At 54.5% G+C, this 27,382-nt stretch overlaps 2 protein-coding genes across 2 annotated transcripts; both read right to left on the reverse strand.

Moving 5' to 3' along the window:
- Window positions 1-4,031: 4,031 nt before the first annotated feature.
- LOC121166337 (TBC1 domain family member 9B-like) lies at window positions 4,032-12,387 on the reverse strand. The gene is given in 13 exon segments (XM_040995486.1): window positions 4,032-4,647; window positions 4,784-4,947; window positions 5,938-6,042; window positions 6,451-6,510; window positions 8,023-8,093; window positions 8,367-8,432; window positions 9,471-9,567; window positions 10,350-10,398; window positions 10,400-10,446; window positions 10,537-10,666; window positions 11,625-11,711; window positions 12,129-12,271; window positions 12,322-12,387. Coding segments are annotated over 13 exon segments (1,578 nt in total). The 3' UTR covers window positions 4,032-4,154.
- A 702-nt stretch (window positions 12,388-13,089) lies between these two features.
- LOC121166336 (A disintegrin and metalloproteinase with thrombospondin motifs 2-like) lies at window positions 13,090-26,263 on the reverse strand (the record flags this gene model as incomplete). Its single annotated transcript, XM_040995485.1, has 7 exons — window positions 13,090-13,304; window positions 14,375-14,498; window positions 17,282-17,415; window positions 18,287-18,462; window positions 20,152-20,329; window positions 21,097-21,173; window positions 26,115-26,263. Coding segments are annotated over 7 exons (1,053 nt in total), but the record flags the coding sequence as incomplete, so codon positions are not given.
- Window positions 26,264-27,382: the final 1,119 nt, after the last annotated feature.

Raw genomic sequence — 27,382 nt, forward strand, 5'->3', positions numbered from 1 at the left:
AAATCAATTCTACACAAAATGAAAACACATTTTTAATATTAAGTTGGTGTGAAAAGGAAAAAAAACAACCAGTAGACAAGTTGAATGAGGCAGTTTTTTAAGAAGGAAAAAGCACCAGCTCTAAGACCTCAGCACACTCTTTGTGGAAAGCAAAGAGAAGGGAGGAACAAAAACAGCTTCACCTGCTTGTTACAAAGTTGCCTGTCTTCCTGGAAACTTTTAACTGCCTGCCAGGAAGAGAATCTGGGCTGATGTCATTGGCTGAGGCTCACCTTCTTGTTACAAAGTTTCCCAGCACAGGAATATTGCAGTCCACCCTCCCCCAGGCCACATTTCCTTTGTCTAACAACAGGGATGAGAAAAATGGAGTAGGAGTGATGGCCCCTACCTGGCAAGTTTGGAGAACTAAGCTATTTTAGGAGACCTTCTAATTAATGACCATCCTCCTGGCCCAAATCAAGCTTTGGTTTCCGTGTAGTTCTAAGTAACAATTCAGGGTCTTTTCTCAAAGAAACCTACACCTTGAGGAGGGTTCTGCAAGAATGTGGCCTAATTCAGTGCTGTGGCCCAGGGGCTGAGCTCCAAGCTCACAAATGACAAAGGTTAGGTTTGGGGTTGGGGCTGGGCTTGGGTTTAGGTTTAGGGTTCCCGCCCTAGGAATCAGCAGATGTCCAGGCTGCTTTCTGATGTTTTTGGTTTTGTCCCCATTTTTGTTTTGTACTGCAGCAGCATGCGCTGAGGGGACTCTGAGGAGATTCTTGAAAGGGCTAGGCGTTGGGAAATTCTCCACAGTCCTAGCTAAGTTGCCCTGTGCCTTCCAAGGTGCCCGGTGTGGGTTTCCATCCTCAGGGGTCTCTGGACGCAGTGTGGGGAGCCTTCCCGGCTCTTCTGTTCCCTGGCGATCCTGCACAGAGAACAGCAATGGGCAACCGCGACCCGGAGGAAACGCCCTGGGAGAGCCGCCAAGTCCGTGAACGGCTGACTGCGACCCAAGGCCCTAAGTGCAGCTGGGGCAGCCACAACCTCCGGATCCCCTCAAGTGGGGATGGCGCCCCTGGGCCAGCAGAGGCCTGTGGGGGCGGGGCGGGCCGGCAGAGCGCGCAGGCGCACGGCCGGAAGAGGGCGCAGGGGAGCGCGGGAGCGGGAGGCTCTGGGTGGGAGGCCCCATGGCGCCGCCTCAGCGCTGCCGCGTCCTCAGGTGCTGCAGCTGCGGCCTCTTCCAAGCGCACCAGGTGGGCTGGGCGCCGGCCTCCCGCGGGTGGCAGGTGTGGTGTGGGGTCGCGTCCCTCCGGCGTCGTCCCGGCCTCTCTGTTGTAGGTTTGGGGGAGTAGTGGCTTCTGCAGAGGCGGGCTCTGGTGAAGTCTAGTGACATTTGGGGAACCTTGTGGGACCCAGGCGGGGTGGGGGTGGCATCCCGGGACCCCGCAGTGCCCCTCAGGCTTCTCATGGGAGAAGCACCCCTCCCCGCCATGGGCGTCCTGTCACCACATCCTGGGGCTCTGCTTCCACCTGTGCCCCAACCAGCCTCACAGCTTGTCCTCTCCTGCCGGCTGGCGCTGCCTGTGTCCTTCTAAAGGACACCCCTTCTTGGTCCTGTGCTGGTCGGCTGTGTCCTGGCATCTGTAAGACTGACTTTGTAAGATGTGTGTTAAACAGCCAGTAGACTTTTAGGGGCGAAAGCACGTTTTGTATCAAATGCTTTCCCCATGATGCCAGTCTCTTGAGAGAAACAGCTCTTACGCTGCCCCTCAGATGCAGCTATTGAGTGGGTGTCTGTTAGCATTAAAGGCTAGGCATTTTAGATAAGAACTACTTTAGGGCCTCAAGAGATTTTTAATTTGCTTCTTAAAGTTTTATGTATGGGCCTGGCGCGGTAGCCTATTGTCAAATGCCCTGGCCTTACACACGCCAGGATCTCTTATGGACACCGGTTGTAGTCCTGGCTGCTCCACTTCTCGTCCAGCTCCCTGCTTGTGGCCTGGGAAAGTAGCTGAGGATGACCCAAAGCCTTGGGACCCGGCACCCATGTGGGAGACCTGGAAGAAGTTCTTGGCTCCTGACTTCAGATGAGTTCAGTTGTGGCCACTGAGGAATGAACTAGCAGATGGAAGATCTTTCTTTCCGTCCCTGCTTGTCTCTGTAGATCTGCCTTTAAAACAAAAATAAATGCGTCTTTTAAAAAGGATCTACAAAGAGGAAGAGAGACAAAGAGGAAGACCCTTTGTCTGATGATTCACTCCTCAAGCGACCATAACACCCAGAATTGAGCCAATGCAAAACCAGGAGCCAGGAGCTCTTGTGCGTCTCCTACCTGGGTGCAGGGTCCCAAGGACTTGGGCCATCCTCGACTGCCCTCTGCGGCCACAAGCAGGGAGCTGGATGGGAGGCAGGGCTGCTGGGATTAGAACCAGCGACCATATGGGATCTCTGTACGCGCAAGGTGAGGACTTTAATCACTATGCTATCACACCGGGCCAAAAAGAAATACATCTTTTTTAAAGCCACTTTATTTTTATTTGAAAAACAAGTTTCCTAGAGGAGAGAGAGAAATTCCACTGGTGCACTCCGCAAATAGCAACGGCCTGAGCTGAGCCCATGTATTACTTCCCAAATTCAGTGTATTCTGAGAGTTGATGGAATGGAAATTATTTGCATCTTTAAGTTGCTGCACGTGGATAATGTAGTGCAGTTCTCATGGTCATTTTCAACTCTGAAAAAGGATTCGAACCCAGAGGAGGATAACGCAGCTGTAGATCTGCATCACAGGCATTCTCCCATTTCTTTGCAAGAGCCCCTAATTTAAGGAGCATTTCCCTCTTACAGAGCCTAGAATGCTGAGCTCTGGAAAGATCAAACTGTTTCATCATTTAATAGATGGCAGACAGAAGCATACAGTTGTAGAGATCTTACACGCCATACCATCTCTCACTTGCTCCCCAGTGAGTTCCTTTCCAGTGGTTACGCATATGCAGGTTTTTTTAAAGTTTACTTTATTGGAAAATCAGATTTCTAGAGAGAAGAGACAAAGCTCCTCCATCCATTGCTTACTCCCCAAATGGCTGCAATGGCTAGAACTGAACCAGTCTAGAGCCAGGAGCCTCCTGCAGGTCTCCCACATGGGTGCAGGGGCCCCAGGCTATGGGCCATCCTCTACTGCATTCCCAAGCCATTAGCCTGAAGCTAGATGGCAAGTGAATCAGGTGGAACATGAACTAGCACCCACTTGGATGCTACAGTTGGAGGTGAAGGATTAGCCAGTTGAGCCATTGTGCCAGAGCCATATCTGCAGATTTCCAGAAATGACTACTTCTGGAAAGGCTGAGTGAGACAGAGCTCAAAGCTGCTGTTTTGTGGCTTTACCAGGCAGAGTGACAGAAGAAGAGAGACACAGATTACCATCTGCTGCTTCCTTTCCCATCTGGCTGCAGCAGCTGTGCCAGGCAAGCCGGCTGAAGCCATGAGCTCTTCTGGGTCTTCCATGTAACTAGTTGTTTGTTATATAAAAGGCAGATTAACTTGTGGAGATTGTGTTAGTTTTGTTTGCACCCACTGTATTAGATTTCCTTACTGTTTTGAGTCATTTCTCATTTGCTTTCCTATTTTCAGGTTAAAGATAAGTATAAATACTATTAACCATAAATAATGATCAACAATGTAAAATAATCATGATTTTCTTTTCTTTTAAAAAACTATTTATTTATTTATTGGAAAGTCAGATATACAGAGAGGAGGAGAGACAGAGGGGAAGATCTGCCATCTGATGATTCACTCCCCTAGTGAGAGCACTGGATTATTCAACAAGTGCCGCAATATCCAGAGCTGAGCCAATGCAAAGCCAGAAGGCAGGAGCTTCTTCCAAGTCTCCTACGTGGGTGCAGGGTCTCAAGGCTTTGGGCTGTCCTCTCCTGCCTTCCTAGGCCACAGGCAGAGAGGAATGGAGGAGCTGCCACTTATTCTTGGTTCCCAGGATTGGCCTGTGCTAGGGGATGCAGACCCAGAGACTCTTTCTAAGACAGCTGTGTTGGATCAGCCTTCCTTTCACTTACAACTCACTGCTTCCAAGGGGGAGCAGGAGGGCTGTGTCTTTAATGAGAAACTGCAAAGGGAAGGAGGGAGGGACAGAGGCCTTGGCCAGAATCACTCAGCCAAGGGGCTCAGCCCAGAGCAACAGATGGCTCGTGCTCACTGGAGGCACTCAACTGTCTCTCTACTTTCCTCTGGTCCTTCATCTTGAGTCCAATGTCCACCCTTTTCTCAAAGAAGTTGACCAGCACAGACTCCGGCAGGATGGAGGCCAGGATCTGCTTGAAGGAGATGCACCAGTCTGCGTCCATGGTGTTCCCAATGCGGGCAGTGGCTGTGGGGTTCTCACACTGCAGGGAGCCCATGCTGACCACTGAGTAGGAGGACATGGATATGTTGTATTTGGTTTCATCATCAGACGGGAGCTGGGAGGGTGAGCCCTGCCCCTCTCCACTGCCCCCCTCTACCACCGTCTGTCTCTCCTGTGGCACTTTTCCAAGGTGGGTGTCTCCACCAGCTTTGGTCCAGGGGTCCCCCGTGGCTGTCGGCTGGCATTCCTGTACTGGGTCCTGATGGGATTCCCTTGCAGGTGACTGAGGGTCCCCCGTGGCTGGCACTCCTGTACTGGGTTCTGAGGGGTTCCCTTGCTGGTGACTGGGGATGCCCCATGGCTGGCGGCTGGAGCTCCTGTACTGAGCCTGAGGGGTTTCCCTTGCTGGTAGTGGGGACTCATCCTCGGTGGAACTGCCCTGGTCCCTGCTGGGCAGTGCCACCCATGGGCTTCTTGACACTGGGACTGAAGAACTTCCCCACTTCGCCGATGCGGAGGAGGCTGGCCACTGTGGCAATGGCGTGGTACAAGTCCTGCGCCAGGGGGTCCTCACTGAACATGTTGTATAGCGTCTTGCACAGCTCAATGAATTGCTCCAATCAAGGGGGAAGGCAGAACAAGGAGATGGTAAGATGGCCCTGGTGTTCACTCCACGCATGCTGCTGGCCACTGGGACTGGTGCCAGGATGTGGTCCTGTTTATCGATGCCAGACCAGTGCTCTAGTCTTACTTCACACACGGGAATGTGGAGGCTCAGAGTCGGGAGGGACCTAAGCAGTCACTGCCCTGACGGGCTCTCCCCCTGCAGTGGACAGCAGCTCTGAGCTGGGCTCTCTGCTCCGACATGTGGTTCTGCTGTTGGAGATGCATGGCTGTGTGAACCCGGCCTTGACCATGGCTTCCTCCCTGGGGTCTGGCCTCACCCTTGGCCTTCTAGCTCTTGGGTGAAAGCGACTTCAACTCTGACCTTCAGGGAAGCTCCCAGAGGGTGCTGCTGAGGGGGTGAGGGTGGTCTTGGGTCTCTAAACCACATCCTGGCCTGAGAGAGGGGTGAGACCACCCATTCCTCAGGCTGCAGAAGGCTTAGGCTCACAGGGCCCCTCTGGGCATAGCCAGGGCCAGCCCAGCCCAAGCACTAAGGGCAGGCTGTAGTTCAGGGACTGCCTCTGGCTACTTTCTGCAGCTGAACCCATGGGTTGCCCCTTCCTGCTGGGAGACCCTTGGGAAGACAAAGAAGCTGCTGTCCCCAGAGAGCAGGAAGTGGAGAGCAGACAAGCCTGTGTGCACAGGGTGCCTGGGCAGGGAGTGTGAGGAAGCAGCTGTGGGGTAACCTTCCCCAGGGCTGCTCAGACCTACCACTGTCCCTCCACCTGAACAAGTGGTCCCTGTGCAAATGGCCCCTGAGCAACAAGCTCCTGACTTTCCAGAATCCTCACTGGGACTCCTGGGCACTGAAGTGAGCTAGTGAGTGATGAGTGCCACCCTGTGTGGACCCTGGGGCGTGGTGCTGACATGGCATGCTGGGCCCCGGTGTCCCTCAGGGTTCTGCAGAGGTGTCTGCTGCAGCCTCCAGCCTGGCCCACCTGGTTCATTTTGGGCAGATCCTTGATGGTCTCCTTCTGAGCCTCTCTCTCCTTGGCCCACATGCGAAGGTAGTGTCAGTAGTCTGGGTGGCTGGTCCCCTTCTCCTCTGTGAGTCAGGAGGAAAAGACATTACTCTCGGTCTGTCACGACAGAAAGAGGGCTTGAGCTTGGGGTCAAGGGGTGGGATGGGCCCTGTTACAAAGCACCTGCATCTGGGGAGGTGCTGATGGGGAGAATGCCCTGAAGAAGGGATGGCTCAATGGGATGAGGATGGTCCTGAGGCTGTGAGAGGTTGGCCTGAGGAGCTGAGAGCTTCACAGGGGACACCAGGCATCACAGGGGACAGCAGGGCCTCCAGCCAAGGTCACTGACCTTCAGGGCATGCCTGTCAACTGGGCGCCAGGCAGTGGGGGAGCTTTGCAAAAGTGACTGGGGATGGACACAGCCCACATGAAACCCCAGACCTCAGCCCTGAGACCCTGACTGGCCGTCAGGGGAGAATGGCCTGTAACTCCTCGCTTTTCTTGGGTATCCTCACTTCTGCTTCCTTCCCGATCTTCCTGTGGTAGTGCCTCTGCCAACCAGGAAATAACAACATGGAGCACATTCTTCTCCAGCTGGGACTGCAGCCCACCTCTGCCGAGGTCCAGCCCGTGCTTGTGCGGGAGCAGCCCCGGGTTCTGGTTCCCTGCACGGAGCCTCCTGCTTTGGCCTGACCCTGGGCTCTGCCCTCCGGTACCACCGTCAAGGAGGGCCTGGGCATTTCCCCACTTGATCAATGAAAGCAGCAGCAGCTGTATCCCACTCCGTGTTTGCTTCTTTGTTTTCTTTTTCCAGAGGACTACAAGTCTCCCCTATATGCAAACAGCAATGCGGTGTGATGGACAAGCCTGAGAACTGATGAATCCTGTGGTTTCGTTAGGAAAAGGTCACGTGTGTGGGATCACACCTATGACAGCTACACCAGGAGGGAAGGAACTTGACAGACATGAACCCTGTGCTCAGCACATCTGCTGGAGGAGGACCACACTGTGCGGTTCACGTGTGAACATGAACCTGGGGAGGAACAAGCTGCCCTGGTCTCCCAGGCCTGCTGCCAGAAGACAGGCGAGGACAGAAGTAGCCCAGCCCTCAACTGCCTCAGTGAGCATGGGTGACAGTGCAGGGCCTGGGGTGCTGTGGGGTCTGAGGTCAGGGTTCTTCACCCAGAAGCACACAGCACAAGCTTAAAGCGTCCCAGGTTGCCCAGGGTCCATGTGTAACAGGAAGCACACCTGCTGCTTTGGCCTGTTACTGGAAGCCAAGGCCCTCCGGGTCCGTGAGCTAAGCCTTCACGGTCAGCAGAACCTGTGGGTCCTTCGACACACACACTATTTGTTTCCCCTTTGGGCCTGCCATATGACGTCACAGCACAGAGTGGTCGCCAGCCGTGTCATCAAGTCCTGGGGTCCAGGAGGCACTTGGCAGCTTGTGCTTTACACTTTAAATGCAGCGTGAGGATAAGGATGGGTTCTAACGGCTCAACATCCGTATTTCTTCTCTTTGTGCTTTCTGAGGAGAGCATCTGCCCCACCCTGCCCGGCTTCCCCTGGTCCCTGTGGTCTGTTTCCCGCGGTTGCAGTGACCACCCCTGCTTTTCCTTCCTCTGCCTATGCTGACCCATGGCCCTGTGCATGTCCTCACCTACTAACCACCCCACAGCAGGACACACGTGCCAGTGGTAGAGTCCACCAGGCCTGGGGGCCTTGGGACAGGAGTGGGGATGGGGGTGTGAGGGGATGCTGCCACCCAAAGCCAAGGGAGCCTTCCTGTGCTCCGGGTCTGACCTTGAGCCTCCGAGGGCAGGGAAAGATCCAGATCAGAGGCCAGAGGAGATGCTGGGAGGACAGCATAGGAGCAGGAGGGCAGAGGGAGGAGGAGCCGAGATCCAAGAAGACAGACACAAGAGAAACAGGAGTGAGATCACTGCCTGCCCACAGGGACACCTGGCTGCAGGAAGCCAGGGTGGGCCCCAGCTTGAGACCCCTCTCAGGACACCCCAATGCCCCCAGCCCCCCAGCTGGAAGCCTCAGGGAGCCACTCACTTCTGAGGAGCTGTCTTCCGTGAAATAGTGGGTGGCCTCCAGGGCTGACTCGGCTTCCTCAGAGTTTAGGGCTGCACTCCGAGATGGGTAGAGTGAGAGTCTCACCTAGAGCAAGCATCCCAGCTCCTGGGCAGACCGCACCTGCCCTTTCCCGCTGGACTGGCCTGACCATCCTGGCCACCCTCCCCCTGCCACCATGACCCGTGTGGCAGTTTTAAGGCTGACTGGCTTGGATTATTTGCTACTTTCTGATTCTTAGGTGAGTGTGTAAACACCCAGTGTCTTTCAGGTTAAAGTGCAATCAGTGCCTCATACAATCCAGGGGTGTGGGGGCACGTGCTCACCTGGGGGAAGGTGCAGCTTGTAGAGCACCTTGAGCTTTTCAGTCATGTCCCCGTGGTACATCCCGCCTGTGGGAGAAGGCAGGAGGAGGGAATGATGAGAGGGGCTCCCCAGGACGGTGCAGGCTCCAGGGGGCTGGGACAGGACCTCCTCACAGCAGCAGAGGGCCCGGGAGCCAGTCCCAGGCTTCCTCAGAGTATCGCCAGGCCAGCTCAGCCTTCCCTGCGGCCAGCTGCCCCAGCCCCACAAGGGAGGGAAGGACAGACTGGCCAGGGATGCCATGGGAAAAGGCCAAGGCAGGGTCAGGCCCCTGGAGGCACTCACTTTTGTTTTGGAGCATAGTTTTAAGATGTGTATATCTTTAAAATAGAAAGGCAGATTTACCAGAGAGAAGGAAAGAGAGAAGAAGATCTTCCATCCATTGGTTCCCTGGCTGGAGCTAAGCTGATCTGAAGGCAGGAGCCAGGAGCTTGTTCCATGTCTCCCATGTGGCTGCAGGGTCCCAAGGCCTTGGGCCATCCTTGATTGCTTTTCCCAAGCCAGAAGCAGGGAGCTCGAAGGGAAGTGGAACAGTCAGGATATAAACCAGCACCCACATAGGATCCCAGTGCATACAATGTGAGGACTTTAGCCACTAGACTATAAATCTTAATTTTTTTTCCTTTTTGCCTAACAGTCAACGCCAACCTAACTTGAATCCAGTGCCTAACTTGAGTCAGTCTGATCATTTGGAAGAAAGGTTCCCTTGTCCTGGGGCTACTGAGGGGATAGCGTGTCCCTGGAGCTACAGACAGCCATGGACTCTGCAGGAAGCGCAGTTCAGAGAACATCAGACGGTGAGAGAGTGTACAACACTGCATCTGAGTCCCTGGATCCAGCCAGGCCTGACACTGTCTCCCTCAACTCTGCAGTTCCTTGAGCCCATGAACTTCTGCTGTAAGCTGCCTTGTGCTTTCTAAGGGAGTGTTCTGCCTAAACTCCAACAAGGCTTAACTTCTACCACTGCGACTTCACAGCAAGTGCATGCACGGATGCTTCCAAACCCCTTCTCTTCCAGCAGGAACCTCTGTGCTGAGGATGCTCTAGGAAGACAAGGTCACAGTTACAGGTCCTGTCCTTGTTCTCGGCTCTTACCTTAAACACCATGTAAAGGTCTTCCAGCTCTTCTGTGGAGAAGCCAGTGTCCCCAGGTATGGCTCGGACCTAGAAGAAAGAGACAGGCTGGGCTGAGGGACTCTCAAGTGCCTGTTGCAGCAGGAGACAGATTGTCACAGGGACCAGGGCAAAGGCACGAGCTGCCCCTCAGTGTGGCAAGTCGGCCATCCCACTGAGGGCAGGGCCTTGCCCTGTTGGCCTCTCATCACCCAGCCTGCCACTCAGTGCAAGCTCCCTGAGGTCTGTGCCCTAGTGGGCTGAGAGTGGGGGACATGGGACATTGTTTAGTTCCTCCTGTCTGGACCTCTGCTGTGACCCAGCTGCCAGCTCTTGGGAAGGGGTCCTGAAACCACCAGCCAGCTGCTCTCAGTCAGCTGGAGCCATCCGTTTCTGTCACTTGTGACCTCAGAGTGTCTGAAAGGTTTGTGGGGGGCACTGGGGAAGTGGGAACGAGGTTGGCAGTCAAGAGACCATGAGTAGATCCTGTGGCAGGGGCACCTGCACCCATCCAGGGATGCGGAGGATGAAGGCTGGAGGCAGAGGCACGGCACGCAGGTGCTCAGAGGGCAGCTGTGGGATGCTCGGGGCGAGGGGAAGGGACATGTGGCAGAGCTTGGGAGACAGAGGGTGCTATGCCTTGGGGGAACGGGGCTTCAGACAGGCTTCCCACTGGCCCATCTGGGAGCAGAATAAAACGACCATGTCCTCTCCCCGCCATGCCCCTGCCTGGTCCCACACATCCTAATGCTGACACTGGTGGTGAGGCAGCAGGGGAGTGTGCGTCCTGCCCCACAGACAGGCCTGAGTGGAAGCCCCCCACGCCCACATACCACGCTCCTCTTGGCTGTGTCCTCCAAGCACTGGATCACTCTCAGCCTGTTTAAACCGCATCTGCTCAGTGTCGCTGGCCCGCAGGATGCTGAATTTCTGCAGGCAGGTGGGGATGATTAGGTGAGACAATGCACAGCCATGGGGTGCAGGGCTGTCACCCCCCAAACCTCCCCACTGAGTGCTGACCTCATAGGAGGCTTTGAGGAGGTCAAAGATGTCTGTCTGTGTGGGAGGCTCGTCTCCACTGGTCAGCAAGGCATGGAGGTGTGGCACTGGTGGGGAAGTACTCTGCTCATTGACCACATTGTCCAGACATCTGTGTGGGCAAGGGGTCAGACAGCGAGACCACTCATAGTTATGGCAGACCCTCCAGGAGGATAGAGTGTGCCCCAGCAGACATCCTGGAAAGTCAGGGAGCTCCCCTCAGGCCTCAGCCCCTCCCTCCCTGCACGTGGAAGGTGCCGGGATATCTTTTGGGGCTCCATGGACAAGGAGCTTGTTTAAGGCCACATGTTGGGACCTAGTCTGGCCAGGACCCCCTGACCCCTGCTGTGGCTCCTGCTTAGCAACCAAAGATGTCCTGACAGTTAGGCTTACCACTTCACAGGACCTCAGAGTGGGTCGCTGCAACTCTGCATCCCAGACAATGAGAAAGAGGGCAAGACAAAACAGACTTGACAAGAACATCACACACAGGAACTGCAAGGCTCTGCTGTCACTGGGAGATTCAGAGCCACAAGCTGACTTAGGTCTCAAAGCTACTCCTGACAACACCAGAATCTGAACTTGGCCTTCTGGCTTCCAGCTGGAGGCCTGCATGAGGTGAAGTTGGCCGTGGCAGATCTATGCTAAGGTGACCCCTGTCAGCAGGCCTCTGGCAGGGCTCTTTACACACTGATGACAGCATAAAGCAAGATCTGAGTTTTGCAGCACTAAATGTGCAGTGGGGCCTGTTGGGTTCCTGGGAGCAGGAACACACACCAAGTGACTGAATGCCTTCAGCAAGGGAGCATGAGCCTGGAGAGGGCAAGGGTGGCAGGGTGTGCAGAAAGGCCAGGCCAACCTCAGTGGACCCCAGGGTGTCACGATGCCCTTTTGGCTGAGTTAATTTCATGAGATGAGCAGGGAGCGAAGGGAGCAGGCAGAGAAAGGAGGCTCCACACAGGCAAGAACAGGAAGCTGAGCTTTGGGGGGTAAAACTCATACTTCAACAGTTCTGTGTGTGCTTGGTGATCACTGGGAGCAAAGTGGAAGCAATATTCCCTATCACCAACCTTCTGGGGTGGCCAGGTGCCCCTGGGAGTGCCCAAGTCTGGGATGTCACGTTTGTGCAACAGCTGGGCCGACTCGGGCTCCATTTCCTGGTGGGAGGAAAGTGCTGTCAATAGTCCAGTCCTGCCAGCACAGTGCCCCGCAGCCTCCCTGGCAACCTGGCTGGCCACAGGAGGTAGGGAGCCTCCATGCAGCCACTCAGCTGCAGCCCAATGGCAGATGGGCTGTCCTGTGCTTGCCAGGCAGCTCTGCCCCACGGCTGGTCCATCTACCTCCCATGGTGCCTCAGGCGGTGTCTGCAGAGAGCTGAGCTCCTGTGCAGTCTGCAGTATCTGCTTCGCCAGTGTAAACCTCCTGCCCCGGTCAACACCCCTAAGCCCCTACCCCTTGATGTCACTGTGTGAGCTGCTCACAGAGTTCAGCAAGCATCCCTGTGTCAGCAAGCAGCGCCTGTCTCATCAGTCCCCACCTGAGCCTCCTGGAGGGCACTGGGTACAGCCTGGCACCTTTTGCTGGGCAGCTCCTGACTGAAGGGAGGGTCTGACTCCTCCATGTCGGATGAGGACTGTCCATGGAAACACACTCCTCCTCCCAGCTCCAGTTCCGGGGAGTCCTTGTGCAGACACTTCAGCCAGCGGCTCTCAGAGGGCTGTGTTGGGAAGAACAGGAAAGCAAGCCCTTTGACTGCAGCTCTCACACCCAGGGCTCAGGGATGGTGCCTGCTGGCGAGGCCTTGGAGAGGCAGCAGAACCCCCGAACGTCCATGCTCCCTGACCCAGTGACCCCACACAGACAACAAAGGAACAGAGATACTCGTGGCGCTGTAGACGCCATTGTTTAGAAAGTGTGGAGACAGCCTCAGGCCCTCAAAAAAGGGATCAGTGCCAGCAGCCCGCTTTCCACCATATTCTGTTTTAAAAAATGAAAATACCTGGAAACTGCAACAACAGAGAAGCATTTTGTCAGTGAAAACTTAAGCAAACAAGCCTTTTCTTGATAGAAAAATGATGTAACATTAAGCATTCGAGTGGCTGACCCGGAAGCTCAGGTGCTGAGAGCTGCTTCTTTTATTTGTGGGTGTGTGCGCGGGGGGGTGGGGGGGGACGGGAATTGATTCAAGGTCACAGTTTGGAAGACCCTGGCCCAGGGCAGTAGGGATAAGAGAGGGACTAACACTTGGTTGGGGGTTGAGGGAGGAGGCCCCACTGAGGTGGAGTACACCAGCTCACAGGCAGGATTGGCATGGGGGAGGTTGTTAAAGCCGTTGTTGAAACAGCCATGCTGTCCATAGTGCCAGGAAGCCCCGTGTCAGCCAGAATCTTCGGAATTTAAAAGGAAACGGGTGACAACCAGAGTAGAGCATGGAAGCTCTCCCCAGGCTGGCCTCGGCGCCCTGGGACTGCTGTGTGTGCCATGAGGAGCTCTCCATGCCTTCGTGCCTTGACACTCAGGTCCCAGATCCTGGCCTCATTGAAGGCAGAGGCTCCAGGAATTCTGGGCCAGCAGGTGAGCAGGGCTGCCTGGGTCTGCGATGCACCACTCAGCTGGTCCCCACACTTTGCTTCCTCCACAGGCTGAGCTGTCTAGAACCCGAGACTCACCCAGGTGGTGGCTGGTGGCGTCTGCCTCCTGGATGAGCAGGTGCCTGGCTCCCGCAGGGATCTCAAACATCTTGATGTAGCCTTGGTGCAAGTACAGGAGGACAAAGCCCAGTGAGAAGTCGGCAAGCCCCACCCACCCACTGTGGGCTCTGACCACCCACCAGGAGAGGGGCCAAAGGGAGAGTGGCTCCAGCCCCTCTGCTTGTCTTCAGACCCAGACACCCCACTGGCCTCTTCCACTGGAAACACAGTGGGGAGTCCAGGCTGCATTCCTCCAGGCAGGGATTCAGAGCTGCCATGTTTAGGAGGGAGGCTCTGGGTACTCCACGTGACCTGTGTAATTCTCAGCCACTTGCTCTGCACGTGTCATCAGACATCCAACCTCTGGTAGGGCTGTACTAAGGCCAGCCCACAGCCCCTGTCTTTAGGACCTGGACCAGCACCGGGTACAGGATGAGGTCCACGTGGTCACTCTATCACTTTATTCTCAAAGAGGTCAACTAAAGTGGCTTCTCCCCATTTCAGAGGTGGGCTGACGGAGGCCCAGAGGGATGCAGTTGGTAGCTGCTGGCCTGTGCAAAGAGCTGAGGCCTGGTGGAGGCACAGCCCCAGGCATGAGTGTGGTTTGAGCACATCTGGAAGGGCCCTGTGTGCTGCTGCTGGTGGTGGTGGTAGTTAGGAAGTAGTGGGACCTACAGGGACCTGGTGGGAGTCAGTCAGGTCAGGGCCTGGGGGCCCTCTACCACTCAGTACCAACCCTCTCCACCTCATGTGGTCTAGGCCCTGTGGGAACCCAGGTCACATCCAAATAAACCTCTTCACTCACATGGTGCCCAAGTCTGGACAGTGGTGACAACAATGCAAGAGGCAAAGACAGAAACCCACCCCAGAGCCTGTCTCCCCTGGCAAGGGACCCGTAGCACCTAGCCCCACCCAAGGCGCCAGAGAAGTCAGACCTTCCATGCTTCCAGGTCACCTAGCAGCCCAGGGAAGTGCTGCTGAAAGCCAGCTGGGGAGGAGCCTGCTGCAAGGCAGAACTCCAGTAGAGCTTCCTAAGGTCTGTTCTCTGCCCTGTCACCTGGGGCCCTCTCCCTTTGCTCTCCACTCCCCCACCTCTGCCAGGACAGGACTGACCCAGGGGCGGGACTCACCGTGCCTCTTGGGGGAGCGTGTGAACGTGCCCTTAACCACCTTGCACCAGGTGTTGTCTCCTCCGCACACACCACACTTGTCCTCCTGCTTGCTGGAGCCGATCACCCCATCACAGCCCACCTTCTGCAGGGGAAGCAGGCTGTGAGTAACCTGCACACCCTCTCCTCGCCCTAGCACCTGCCTGTGACCTGGCACCAGTTACCCCTTTGCCCACTATCAGGGGGGGAAAATCAGGCTCTGGTTTCAGGAGGAAGACAAAGCCTGCTAGCCGTCTTCCGGGAGTGTGACCTGAATGATGCCCCCTTGCAGGCCCAGAGGTCCAAGGGTTAGGACACAGCAGGCCTTCAGGGGACACCCTTGCTCTGGCACTGTACAGCAGAGGCCTGGCTTCAGAGGCTCCTACCCTAAGGTCCACTCCCTGGCCAGTCCACTCAACACCGCCACACCTGCACTAGAATTATTCTGTCCAGAGGAAAGGCGATGCTCTGCTCCAGGCCACCTGGGGGAGGCAACAGCATACTGAAGTGATTTGATTTTCCATGGTCCTAGCAGTGTCCACTGCGAGGCTCAACAAGGAAAATCCCTCTTTGGGGCTAGTCTGTGCCCACTGACCACCCTCAGAGTGCTTGATGGCATCACAGATTCCCCCCTTCCTCTTGGCTGCCAGGAAGCTCGGTGCTAATTCTCCCTTAGCAATCTTCCTGCACCAATTAGGAGAAACTCTTCCTCCTGGCACTGTGTGTTCTGGTGCTGGTCTTACCAGGACCACGGTGGGTAGGGGGGCTCTAGACCCTGACAAAGCTAAGAGCAGCTCCTCTGTAGGGGCTCAAGTTCGCAATCTTTGGTTTTCAGCTTTTTCATTCACTTTTGGAAGTGAGCAGGGTAAAAGCATTCCGTACAAGGAGCACGCTTGTGTTCACATGGGTGGTTCTAGAGAAAAACCCATCTACCAAAAGGAGGCAGCATGGTGGGCCCAGCCTGGGAGCACAGGCATCACCCCTGTCTGTGCACCCCCACAGTGTGCTCCCTAAACACTGTTTGTAACAGCAATGGACCTGATGTTGCTCTCTAAGCACAGGGTAGCTGGCTGGCTAGGACCTGGCCCCAGACATTACCCTGCAGATCTTGGGAACTCGTGTTTGGGTAGAATTCTTGGCAGCTGTCAAGATGGTGCATCCTGGTGTGCACACAGAGTCTGGCTTATGAATTATGCCTGGAATTGTGAGCTCTTTCTAACAAGGGTCCTACCAGGCAACTGGACAGGCTGCAAGAAGATGGGGAAGAGGAGGGAAGGGAAGTACAGCATGCTAAGAGAAGCCACAGTGGTTCTGGGGTTTCCTGCTGAGAGGCACAGAGTGGGTCACAAGGGACAGAGAACAGCCAAGCTCTGCGTCCAGCAGTGCTGGCAAGCTGCAGCAGCAGCCTGGCATCCCTTTTTCTGGAAGTTTGGAGGGATATTGTCTGGCAACAGATAAGGCAGTTACTGGCGTTGCTCTTGCCAGGCAATGCAGCCCTCTCTGGGTTCCCAGGGACAACATCTCATCCTTGGAAAAGCCCCTGATGATGCAGGTGCCATTCAACATCCAGCATCATGCAGCTGGCCTCACTCAGGTAGGCAGGAACACCAGGCAGATGAGGCTGTGAAGGGTAAATGATGCTGCTAGCCTACCAGCTCTTCCCTTTAATTCTGAAAGGGCTGATGGTGCAGAGAATAACTGGGGTGGAAGATGTTGCAGTGCTAGCGGGTGACTATCCCCTGGGGGTAGGGTTGGGGGCAGTGGGGAGCTAACGAGGTCTGGCTTTTCTGTCTGTGATACAGTCCTGTCCATCAGCCCCTCCCTACTGTACAGAGGTTTTACAACCTGCATGCGGTGATGCGTTCTGAATTCACCGAAGCATGGACCCTGTCGGCCTCGCTCATGCCTGCTTCACCAAGCCACTGCCGTGTGTGCCACACCTGGGGCAGGTCGGCACACCTCTTCTCTCTCCATCTTTCTGTGACCTGCCGGGGATCATGGTAACCTTCTCACACGGCCTTCCTGATGCATTCTGCTTCCTGTATTATGACTTTCATGGTACATCTTTGTGGGGAACAGCACAGAAATATAATCTGCAGATGCCACAGGCCCTGTTTAAAGCCATTGGGTTTAGATGATCCCCCAACAGCTACCTGGTGTTCACTCATGTTAGGTTCCCAAGAGGGTATTAGGACATTTGACCTCCTCTGCTTCTGTTGTCCGGATCAGAGGTGAGGTTGCAGTCATGCCCATGAGATGGTGAATTAGCACACCCAGGTTCAGAACCATGGACAGCTGCTTCTACTGCTAACGGCGCCCCCTACTGAGGGCCAGCACTGAGTGAGTGAGAGAGAGAGAGAGAGAGAGAGAGAGTGTGTGTGTGTGTGTGTCCGTCCCTTGGCCTGCACTTTGCTGTTTAGACAGCTTAACATTCTTCTCATGAACACACTTTCCACATGCAAAGCAACCCCTCTTAAGTATATAGCCCAACACTGTCTTTATCTGACTCACCTGACCCACGTACATCCAGCCAGTTTCCCCAGCCCTCAGCCAGGCCGGGGCTTGGCATCCCACAATACAGCTTCCTACCTTTTCTAAAGTATTATTTAAAGGATCCCAAAAGGGTGCCTGCTTAGTTTTGCAGTTTTTTGAGGGCTGGGGGTAGAGAATGTGGCCCAGGTTCTCCAGACACTGAACCTGGCCCAGGCTCTTCCTTACCCCTGTATCCGGCCAACCCCACTGCCTCCCACTGTGCTCCTGTACACAGCCCTGCCCTGGTGCAGGTTGAGCCTGGCTGGACACCCGGGTGCTCAGGCAAATGCACACTCCCAGTCATGGCCTTGAGCTCAACTCCCTGTGGCCAGCCCACCCTGACCGCAGGGTACTCACCCTGCAGTCCCCGCGCACGCAAAGGCTGAAGGCGTCCTTGTAGGAGCAGCGTGTGCCGTCGTGCACCATGCGCTTCATGGACACCACCTCCCCGGTCTCCTTGGACTCGCAGTAGAGGTGACAACGTTCCTTGGCTGGAGGGAGATGGCATGGCATTAGCCGGGAGCTGGGAAGGAGGGTTCCTGTGCCTGCTGGCTTACAGCACCCACACTAAGGGGACCCTGTCAGGAACCCTGGCAGCAAAATCTGCATCTCTGTTCACAGCTAAGCTGCAGCCCCAGTGCTCCCTGTGAGCTTGGTGCCTTCCTGAGCTGCCAGCCTGGCTGCCTGGCCTGTCAGGTCCACATGCTCCATCAAGCTGTGACCTTGCTCTTCGTGGTCTGAGTGGCTGCTCTCACTCCCTGTCTGTCTCTCAGATCCACCCTGAGCAGGGCCCACCAGTGCTGACAGATGTCCTACCCCACTACACCTCACTACTTCTGCCTCACGTCTGACTTCTCTCTTACAGGAAGACAAGAACCTCTGTTCCAGTGGTGCCTGCTAACAGCAGAAGGCACACAGGGTGTGCAAATGCAGCGCCTCTGTCCCCAATGGGTCTCTGCACTGGTGCAGCCTTGCAGCCGAGTGATGGCTGCATAAGACATGTCACGGCTGCAGCTCCCAGGTTTTTCTGTCCTGTGAAGCCACAGACGCCTTAGGGTGTGTTTTCCTAAGCAACACCTGTGTCCCATCCCAGGGATCCCTGCTGAACCAGCTCTTCATTCCCGGCCGGCCCAGTCCTGCACCTCCAGTCCTGCCCACCAGGTGGCGACGGCGGACTTCAGTCCTGCTTGGCCTCTCTGGCCTTGCTCTGGCTTGCCTGGGATTGCTACCTTGTTTGGAACCTAAGTCCCACCCACCCACCCCCAGCAGCAGGCCCTGTGGGTCCTGAAGTATAGAAGGGTGCAGGCCCCAGCTGGACTTGCACCAGCCCAGATGCTGAGCCCCTGCTGTCCCTGGTCTCACCATCCCAGTGCTCGTGGGGTAGCCAGTGGTGCTGGCCATCACCATGCTCAAAGTACAGGTCCCACTGTTGGCACTGTTCCTCGCGGAAGTCGGCCAGGGTGCCTGGGCAGTCCTGACGGTTGCAGAGCTGGAAGTCGTAGGCAAGGCCTGAGCAGGTGCGGCCACCATTGGCTGGGCTGCAGGGGAAAAAAATATAAGACCTGCCGCTGGGAGCCACCGGGTAGCCAGCACTTGGGGTGCCATTTGTGGAACAGGGAGGTCCCAGAGGGTGGTCCCAGCCTTTGCCTGCAGCCTGGCCCAGCCTTGGCTATTGTGGGCATCTGGGGAGTGAACCAGCAGATGGGAGATCTCTCCCTATTCATCTCTTATAAATAATAACTAAATTTTAAAATGTCCTTAAGAGTTTGTGAGAATGCAAGGGCCTCCTTCCTGCCTCAGCTCCTATCCAGGGTAGTAGCTTGGGGCCTCCAGACAGGAAGGAGTGAGCATGAGCAGAGAGGGTTCCGTGGACAAGCTTGGGAGCTGGCCCCACGCAAGGTATTCTGAGGGAAAGCTGACCACTGCTGAGCTCTGGCCTTCAGATCCTGTAAGGCTAAGATGAACTTGACTTCTGCTGTGGTCTGGATATGATTTGGTCCCCAGACTCAGATAGGAATTCAAATCTGAGGTTGTAGATTCAGAAGGTGGAAACCTCACCTTTTTAGCAGGGCTCTGTGGGAAGGCTTCCCATCCTTGAGGCCAAGCCTCTGGTTCTCACAGAGACCAGCCTCTGCTTCCTCCCACCTCCACTGCCACCTGCTGCCTGCACCAGAGGCCAAACCAATGGGGTAGTGCCATCTTGGACTTGAACCCTGCAAGCCATATGCTATGTGGACTTTTTCTCTTCCTAAAGTGAGTTGGCTCCAGAATTCTGGCATTGTGATGAAGAGCTTGCTGGTTGAACCTCTGATCCAGGAACCCTGAAGGCTGATGCCTCAGGCTCCCCATGTCCAGCACAGAGCCTGATCACAGATGGTCAAACGGCCCAAGTGGGTGGACAGGGCGATCTGCTGCAGGGGGTGTAGCTTGGCTGAACATGCATGCCCTCTAGAGCTGAGTCTAGAGCTGCACTGATGGCGCTCAGCTTGGAAGTCACAACTCTGTTTTATGCTATTTCCTGTGAAATTCCAGAGTTTTAGTATTTTCAGATAAACCGAAGTCTTGAAAACACTAGACAAGTGAAATAAAATGAAAGAGAGAGAAAAAAAAGGAGGGAAAAAGAAAGCAGGAACAGAATAAGAGAAAGCAACCCTCCTGTGTTCACACAGCCATAACCACAGAGCCTCCAGCATGAGGCCCATGAGCAGGTGGAAGTGCTGGTGTAATAGAGATTTAGCCATGATGCTGGCTTCACCCACAGTCCACTCTCTAAGGGCACACACTACACTGGCTGGGCCAAGGGAAGGGATTAGGTAGGGGATGCTCTCAGGCAATCAGGGCAGGGTAGGAATGAAGAGCTGGCTGTGGGTGGGGGAAGGACATGGATTGGGAGAGGGGTCTGCCTGCGGGGGTGAGGCTGGTTAAGGGTAGCCCCACAAGCTCTCTCCCTGTCAGGCAACTCTGGGGTAGCAGGTCCCAACCCTGTCTCCCAGGCACTGAGAGAGCCTCCTCTCCATCCCTGTGTCCTCCACAGCTGTGCACCTGCTCCCCTCCATGCCCAAGGACACGGTGGGTTGATGGTTGACAGCTCAGGAACGCAGGTTTCCAGGCTGTGTGGGTGGCAGGACCTGACCTGCCCTTCTGCTCTGGCCTGCAGGGTAAATCTGGCCTGCGAGGATTTGTGGGGGACTGCAGCTATCGCTGAGGAGACACTGGGGCCAACTTACGGTGGGTTGTCACACTGGCGGGTCCTGAACTTCACACCTGTGCCGCAGGTGCGTGAGCAAGAGCCGAATGGGGTCCAGGCGCCCCAGTTGCCATCCCGTTTGAGGATGTCAGGTGTCAGCCAGATGCAGTGTCCCTTAAAGCAATGCTGCAGAACAGACAAAAAGCCATGCCCTTGACCTGAATCACACAAACAAGGCTACTCGCACAGCCCACCCCACTGTGAGGCCTGGGCCACCTGCCCTGTGCCAAAGCACCAGGGGCACATGAGGAAAGGTATTCCCACACTCAAGGTCAGGTCTGGCTACTGGCTGGGCACTCATGTCCCTCCATCTCCCAAGGCCAAGAGGAAGGGCTCAGGCAGGAGGTGCCTCGTGCTGGCCTCCCTCCAGCTCTGGCTCTGCCCTCCTGATCACAGCATGCCCCTCACAGTGTCTGTAAGACCAAGGTTACCCACATACCCACTTGGGGAGTGACAACAGCGCATCCAGCTCATGATTCCAGAGACGTTGCTTAACCCATTTATAAAATCCCACCAAAGGAGGGTCTCTACTTTTTATTGGTTAAACTTGTCTGGTAAAGTATTATGCCTTTTTGCTGTAATGTTAATCTCAAAAACAAAACAAACCAAACAAGGGAGAGAGAGGAAGAAAGGGAATGTTAGAATGTACATTGTTAGAATTAGATCTACAAACTATATTGAATCTGCTAAAAAGAAAAAAACTACTTAAAACTAAAAGAAAGCATTAAAAATAAAGGGCACTTACAACTCTAACTTACAACTTAGTAGTAAAATACAACCCTAACTTACAACTCACTAATAACAGAGTAAATAAAGCAGGGGCAGGTGTGAGGGCTCAATTGACTCATTCTCCTCTTGCAAGCTCCAGCCCTCCATGGGCACAAGTTCGTGTCCCAGCTGCTCCACTTCCTATGAAGCTCCCTACCTCTGGTCTGTGGCTGCCTTCGCATGAGGTCACTTCTGGTGAGATGGAAGTGGCCTTCGCACAGCAGCTTGCCAGCCCTGTGTAACATGTTGAAGGCAGCTCTTTTTCCCTTCCTTAGAACCAATCATTTAAGTAAGCCATTGGTGCTGTCACCTAAAGGGTGGACACAGGCCACCTTTCCCTGACAGGGTTCATAGGGTGTGTCCTGTCTTCTTGGTCAGAGCTCGGCTTTCAAAGGCTCTTACGATGAGCGACACTTCACAAGCTGAAGCTGTCAACATTCTTACTTTAGGAGTTTCACGTTGTCTCAAATGCTGTCAACATTTCACGTCAACTTAGAAGGAAGGTGAAATGCCTGGCCAACTCGCTCATCTGCCCCTTTACCCATTGGCTGTTCCAAATCTTGCCTGTCACCTTCATGAAGTACAACAATTGCTCTTGGTTTGGTCCAAAATGAGATTTGTTGTTAAAAGTCAAATTTTGAAGACAGTCTTATTTTTCCTTTTTCAAAACAGATGTGTTTTATTTATTTGAAAGGCACAATGACAGAGTTATGGGGAAGGGAGAAAGAGACATAGAGATGAGAAACCCATCCACTGCTTGACTTCCTAACACCTGGAGCTGACCCAGGCCAAAGTCAGGAGCCAGGAGCCCCATCCAGGTCTCCCACATATATGGATGGCAGAGGCTGGCCAGCCCAGCTCCAGAGCTCCAATGGAATTGGCTGAGCCCTCAAAGGGAGCCATGTCCCTGTCCAATGCATCATCATGCCTACCTGGAAAGCTCCTGCCATCAGGGCTGCTTGTGAGAGGATGTGTCCCATCTCCCTCCTGACCCACCAGCAGGTCCTTCTTTACCTGCCCATCTGTGCACAGGTCTCTGCCATGACCCCTGACCCCTCACCCCTACAGCCTGCTGAACTGCTCTCAGGCCTGTCCTGAACCCAAACAGAGCCCACTGCACAGGCTGTTCCTCTCTGGATTTTCCCCTGGCCTCCACTATTGCCCAGCTGGAATAACAAGCCCAGTGGGCCTGGTGGGGGTTCTTCAGAGTTGCCTGACTAGGTCACAGTACCTGCTGGTATACACAAGAGCCAGGGCTGAGGACAGCACAGGTCAGGTTAGGGCTATAGCATCTATGCATGTACACAAAAGTCAGAGCTTGGAGTGGGGGTTCTTAAGGGTCTCCTCAGCTAGGCTGCGACACCCAATGGCACATGAGAGAGCCAGGGCTCGGGGCTGAGCCTGCTGGGGGGGGGGTCCCTTGGAATTATACCAGCTATGCTACAGCACCTACCTGTGAACATGAGAGCTGGGACTGGGGGCAGGCATGGTGGTGGTTCTTAAGAATCTCCTTGGGCCTGGCGTGGTGGCCTAGCAGCTAAAGTCCTCGCCTTGAATGTGCCAGGAACCCATATAGACACCGATTCTAATCCCAGCAGCCCTGCTTCCTATCCAGCTCCCTGCTTGTGGCCTGGGAAAGCACTTGAGGACAGTCCAAAGCCTTGGGATCCTGAACCCGTGTGGGAGACCTAAAAGAAGCTCCTGGCTTCAGATCAGGTCAGCTCTGGCGATTATGGCCACTTGGGGAGTGAATCATCAGATGAAAGATCTTCCTCTCTTTCTCTCCTCCTCTTTGTATATCTGAATTGGCAAAAACAAAAACAAAAACAAAAACAAAAAAATCTTAAAAACAAACAAACAAATGAAAACAGAGAAAGAGAGAATCTCCTTACTAGACCACCACACTCACCAGGCCATTGTGAAGAGTTGGGCTGAGACCAGGCCTGGCCACCTGCTAGCATGTGTATGGGTTAACACAGGGGGCATGCTGGGCCCCCTGCACCAGCCAGAGCACATGAGGTCTAGGTCTGAGAACCTCTTAAGTGGGGACTCTAAAGGGGTTTCCCAACTAGACCATTGTGCTTGATCAATCCCTGACCTCAGGGAAAATCATGTGATCTGACCGTGCAGCCCATGTTATAGGACTGAGCCACCTCAGTGCTGACTCTCATGCAAGGATAGAGAACATACCTAGATGTATTCAAGAGACAAGACAGTTTGCTCGTCTAAGCAAAAAGACTAGGACACCCCACCAAAGGGTGGAAAGAAGGGCAAGCTGAACAACACACCATGCCAGGTCTTACAGCAAGCATACTGAGACGCTCAGGGACAGCCAACAGTCCTTAGAATTTCTCACCTCTGGTGTATCAAATCTGACATCTTTTCAGAACAATCAAGACCACTCGAGTAACACTCTTGGAACATTTTTTCCTTCACTGGGACTCTTAAGCTGACTGAGATGGTCTGACAGCAAGGAGCTATCATATCCCACACCCCCACGGAAACATTTGTCGCACTCACCTTCCTACTCCCACCCTACCCAACTCCACAATCCTCTCCATCTTAATCAGAGGCCCACATGGATCTGCAACCGCCTCAACTTCATAATAAATACTATAATAAAGTAACAATTAAAAAAAATAAGAAAACCAAAGAGGTCCAGCAGGCCTGGCTCCAGGCCACCAGGAATCCTGGTCATGTCTGTGCTGGACCACTGTCATCCCCTCTCTTCTCACTAAAGCTATTCCCATTCGGCCAGGAAGGACAGAGGAAGCACACACAGAAATGCTGGCTGCTGTCCCCTCTAGTGGGGGCACTCAGTGGGGCTGAAAGGCCAGGGGGCTGGCACAGGGAAGGGAGTGCTGTGTTCCTGTGCAGGAAGGGAAGTCTGGTTCCTGCCGTGATGGTAACAAGAGCAGAGGCCCTCACCGACAGAATGGGTGGGTCCTCCCAGCAATAGATCTGGGGCACAGTCCCCAGGCCCTGAGGATCCCAAGAATAAGGGGAGATCACACTGTGACCACCCCCAGTTCCAGCAGGCACAGAGAGCCTAGTATAGCCACACGGGACACCCATGAGGCTCAGCAGACCCTCAGCCACCTGCAAAGAGGCATTGCGTGTCTGCCGCAGGAAGAAGGCAAACAAAGCAGACAGGAAGTCGCCCCCTCCCCACCCAGCATGCTTCGGGTGCTGGGTGACTGAGCATTTGTGGAGTGTTGCCTTAAACCAGCAACTTCATGTCTGGCTCTCTCACGTGGTTAGGTGTTAAAATGCTTCAAATAGTCAGGGTTTAGATGCCTACAGATTCACTAATCACCAGATAGGCTTCCACCGGGGGTGCTGCAAAGTCAGGTGGCCCCAGTGCACATGGAGCCCACATGAGGAATAGGGACTAACAGAACGAGGAGCCGCCTGGGGCTGGCTCCCTAGGCTACTCCCCTCCTGCTGCAGGGCACCAGGCAGTCCACAGGAGTCTCCCTCTCTGGCTGAGCACCCAGCCCTTGCCTTTCATTCACTCTGAACCCCTCTTGCTGCATCCCACCAGAGTCCATGGCTCTGAACCTCAAGGGCATGGATGACACCCTACTCCCACCCCCCACCCCAGCCCTGCCATCCTCCCAGCCCCTTGCTGCAGCAGAGCAGACAGGAGCAAGCTGCCCCAGTTAAGGGCGGGGGAGGGAGACAGCTCATTTGTGGATGTTTTTCACTTCTCTCCAGGTTGCCTGTGTGCATGCAGACTTTTGCTCCAGGGGAGAATTAAAAACAAAACAAAATGTTGAGTAGGCACAAGTGGAATGGAACACCAGAGACCAAGACAGGCGGGCATACTCATGACCCCTTGGCTGGGAGAAGGCAGCCCAGTGGTGTCCAAGGCCTGAGCTCTGTGCTGCTGGCTGCTGCTGAGAGTCCCAGGGACCCTGAGGCCCTGCTGGGCGGGGTGCAGCCCAGGTCCTTGCTCTTCTCTCAGCCCAGCCCGACCTTCCCTGTGCCTTCTCTCCTTGCCTTTTCTTGTTAGGCAAGCAGGTGCAGGCAGGAAAGCCTCTTGCTCTGGTTTGAATGTGTTCCACTGTTGGAATCTGACTGTCCCCCATGCCCCAGCATGCCCACACTGACAGGTGGGAGCCTGACAAGATATTTGGGCCATGAGGCTCTGCCTCCAGCTGGAGGTTCCTGGTCCTTTCAGGGGTGTCACTTTGTTACCAAAGGACAAGTTTGACCACTTTATCCCCACCTCCAGAGCCGGAAGCCTGATTGTTAAAAATGAGCCTGTTTAAGTCCAGCGTGGTAGCTCAGTGGCTTAAGGTCTCACCTTGCACATGCTGGGATCCCATATGGGTGCCAGTTCTAATCCTGGCAGCCCTGCTTCCTATCCAGCTCCCTGCTTGTGGCCTGGGAAAACAGTTGAGGACAGCCCAAAGCCTTGGGATCTTGCACCTGTGTTGGAGACCTAAAAGAAGCTCCTGGTTTCTGGTTTCAGACTGACTCAGTTCTGGCCATTGTGGCCACTTGGGGAGTGAACCAGTGGATGGAAGGTCTCCCCCCTCTGTCTCTGTTCCTCCATGTATGCATGACTTTCTGTAGAAGGACATTATGAGCCTGGAAGGTCAGCGAGCACAGGATTACAATTGATTGGATAATAGTTGTATGATAACAACCGAATGGATACCTTTTGTATAACTGATTGGATATCATTTATATGAGTTGAGTGGACAGATGTGAATGAGAACCCTTGGTGGAATATACAAAACAAAAGGAGTTCCAAACAAAAGCATAGAAACGGTTGATGGGTTTGTTGATAAGCTCAATACTCCCTCCCTTATCCCATATGACCCTCAGTGTATAAAGTCTGATGCCACTAATAAACTTTTGACCATCAGTCAGAGTCCACGCATGTTCAATTTTCAAGGGTTGGAAACGTATTCAAATCTGTTTTCCTGAAATCTCCAAATACACATGAAGAAACCCAATCTGGTCTTGGATGCTTGGCCCAGTCCCTTCCCATTTCACCACCCCTGGGGTGTGGTGGGATTGCCAACACTGGCCTAGAGACCCTCACTGGACACGCCTTCCTGGGATGGGCCAAGTGCACAGGTGCATCTGGCAAAGCCAATGGCTCCTCCACCATGCTCCTCCCACTACACTTGCCCCCCGATTCCCCACCTGAGGGCAGCTCACCTTGCATGCCTGAAGTCCTGCCGAGTGAGGAAAATGGCATGATCGTGGTACTCGTCGTGGTCTGTGTCTGGCTTCTGCTGCAGGTAGGCCCAGCGGCAGACATTCTCCAGGCTCTGGGAAGGGTTCCCGATCTCAATGAGGCTCATGGACTGCAGGGAAAGGGGAAGGAGAGAGGAGGGAATGGTGTGGCCAATGGGGTTGGAGAGACAAGGCTCTCTGTCCTGGCTCTAGCAGCTCAGGACAGGCCTCCCGCTGGGCTGCACTCTCCTGAATAAGGACGGGTTTCCCAGCACCTTCACACGAAGTCCCTGCTGGGTTCTCAGGGAAGACACTGAGCCCAAACTCCTAAGCTGTCTCACAAGTCCCTTCACCTTCCTCCAGGTGCAGGAGGGCCTGAGTTGTATCAGACCCCTGTACTGAGTGGGCCCTAGGTAGGATGTAGGTGCAGGGAACCGGAAGGCCCAGTCAGACCTGCAAGCCTGGAGGAAGGGGGCAAAGGCCTTGCCTCACCCCCATTTAAAGGCATTTACAAGGCACAAAACAAACATGGTAAAAGGAGCTACACATGACAGAACCACGGGCCGGCTGTGTACTGGTGATTCCCACAGGGACCACAAATAGGAAGCCCCTGAGACGGTCCCACCCCAGGTGACTGAGGCTGGCCATGGACTCCTCCCCCATTCCCAGGCCTGTGCACCTGCCCTGCACATTGGAGCACTGGCCAACACTCTCATTCAGCTCCCACTCACGTGAGAGACAGGCAGCCGAGGCTCAGACAAGTAGCTTGTTTCAGGGCGTACAGACAGGGAGAAACTGAACTAAGAACCAGGATGCCAGAAACCCTACTCTTCCTCTGTCCACTGTCTGAAACACTCTCTAGAGCACATGCCAGGCTGTCTCAGAAAGGAGGAGGTGCTTCTCCATCCCAGGTATTTTGATTTCTGCTCTTATCGCCTGTCCCCAATCAGCTGGTTCACTCCCGAAATGGCAGCAACAGGGGTGCCAGTTGGGTCTCCCACATGGATGACAGGGTCCCAAGCAGGGGAGCTGTGCTGTGCTAATTCCCCGGGTCCTCAATGGGAGGAAGCTGCAGCTGGGAGCCAGACGCAGGAAACCAACCTAGGTGCCCTGATATGGGATGTAGGTAACTAGGCCAGATATCTGCCCCAGCCAATCTTTTAACTCCATTTGCTCATCTATTTTTTTTTTTTTTTAAGATTTACTTATTTTTACTGCAAAGTCAGATATACAGAGAGGAGGAGAGACAC

Source organism: Ochotona curzoniae, unplaced genomic scaffold, assembly GCF_017591425.1.
Source record: "Ochotona curzoniae isolate NIBS_2020 unplaced genomic scaffold, NIBS_Ocur_1.0 patch128, whole genome shotgun sequence".
NCBI lineage: Eukaryota > Metazoa > Chordata > Mammalia > Lagomorpha > Ochotonidae > Ochotona > Ochotona curzoniae.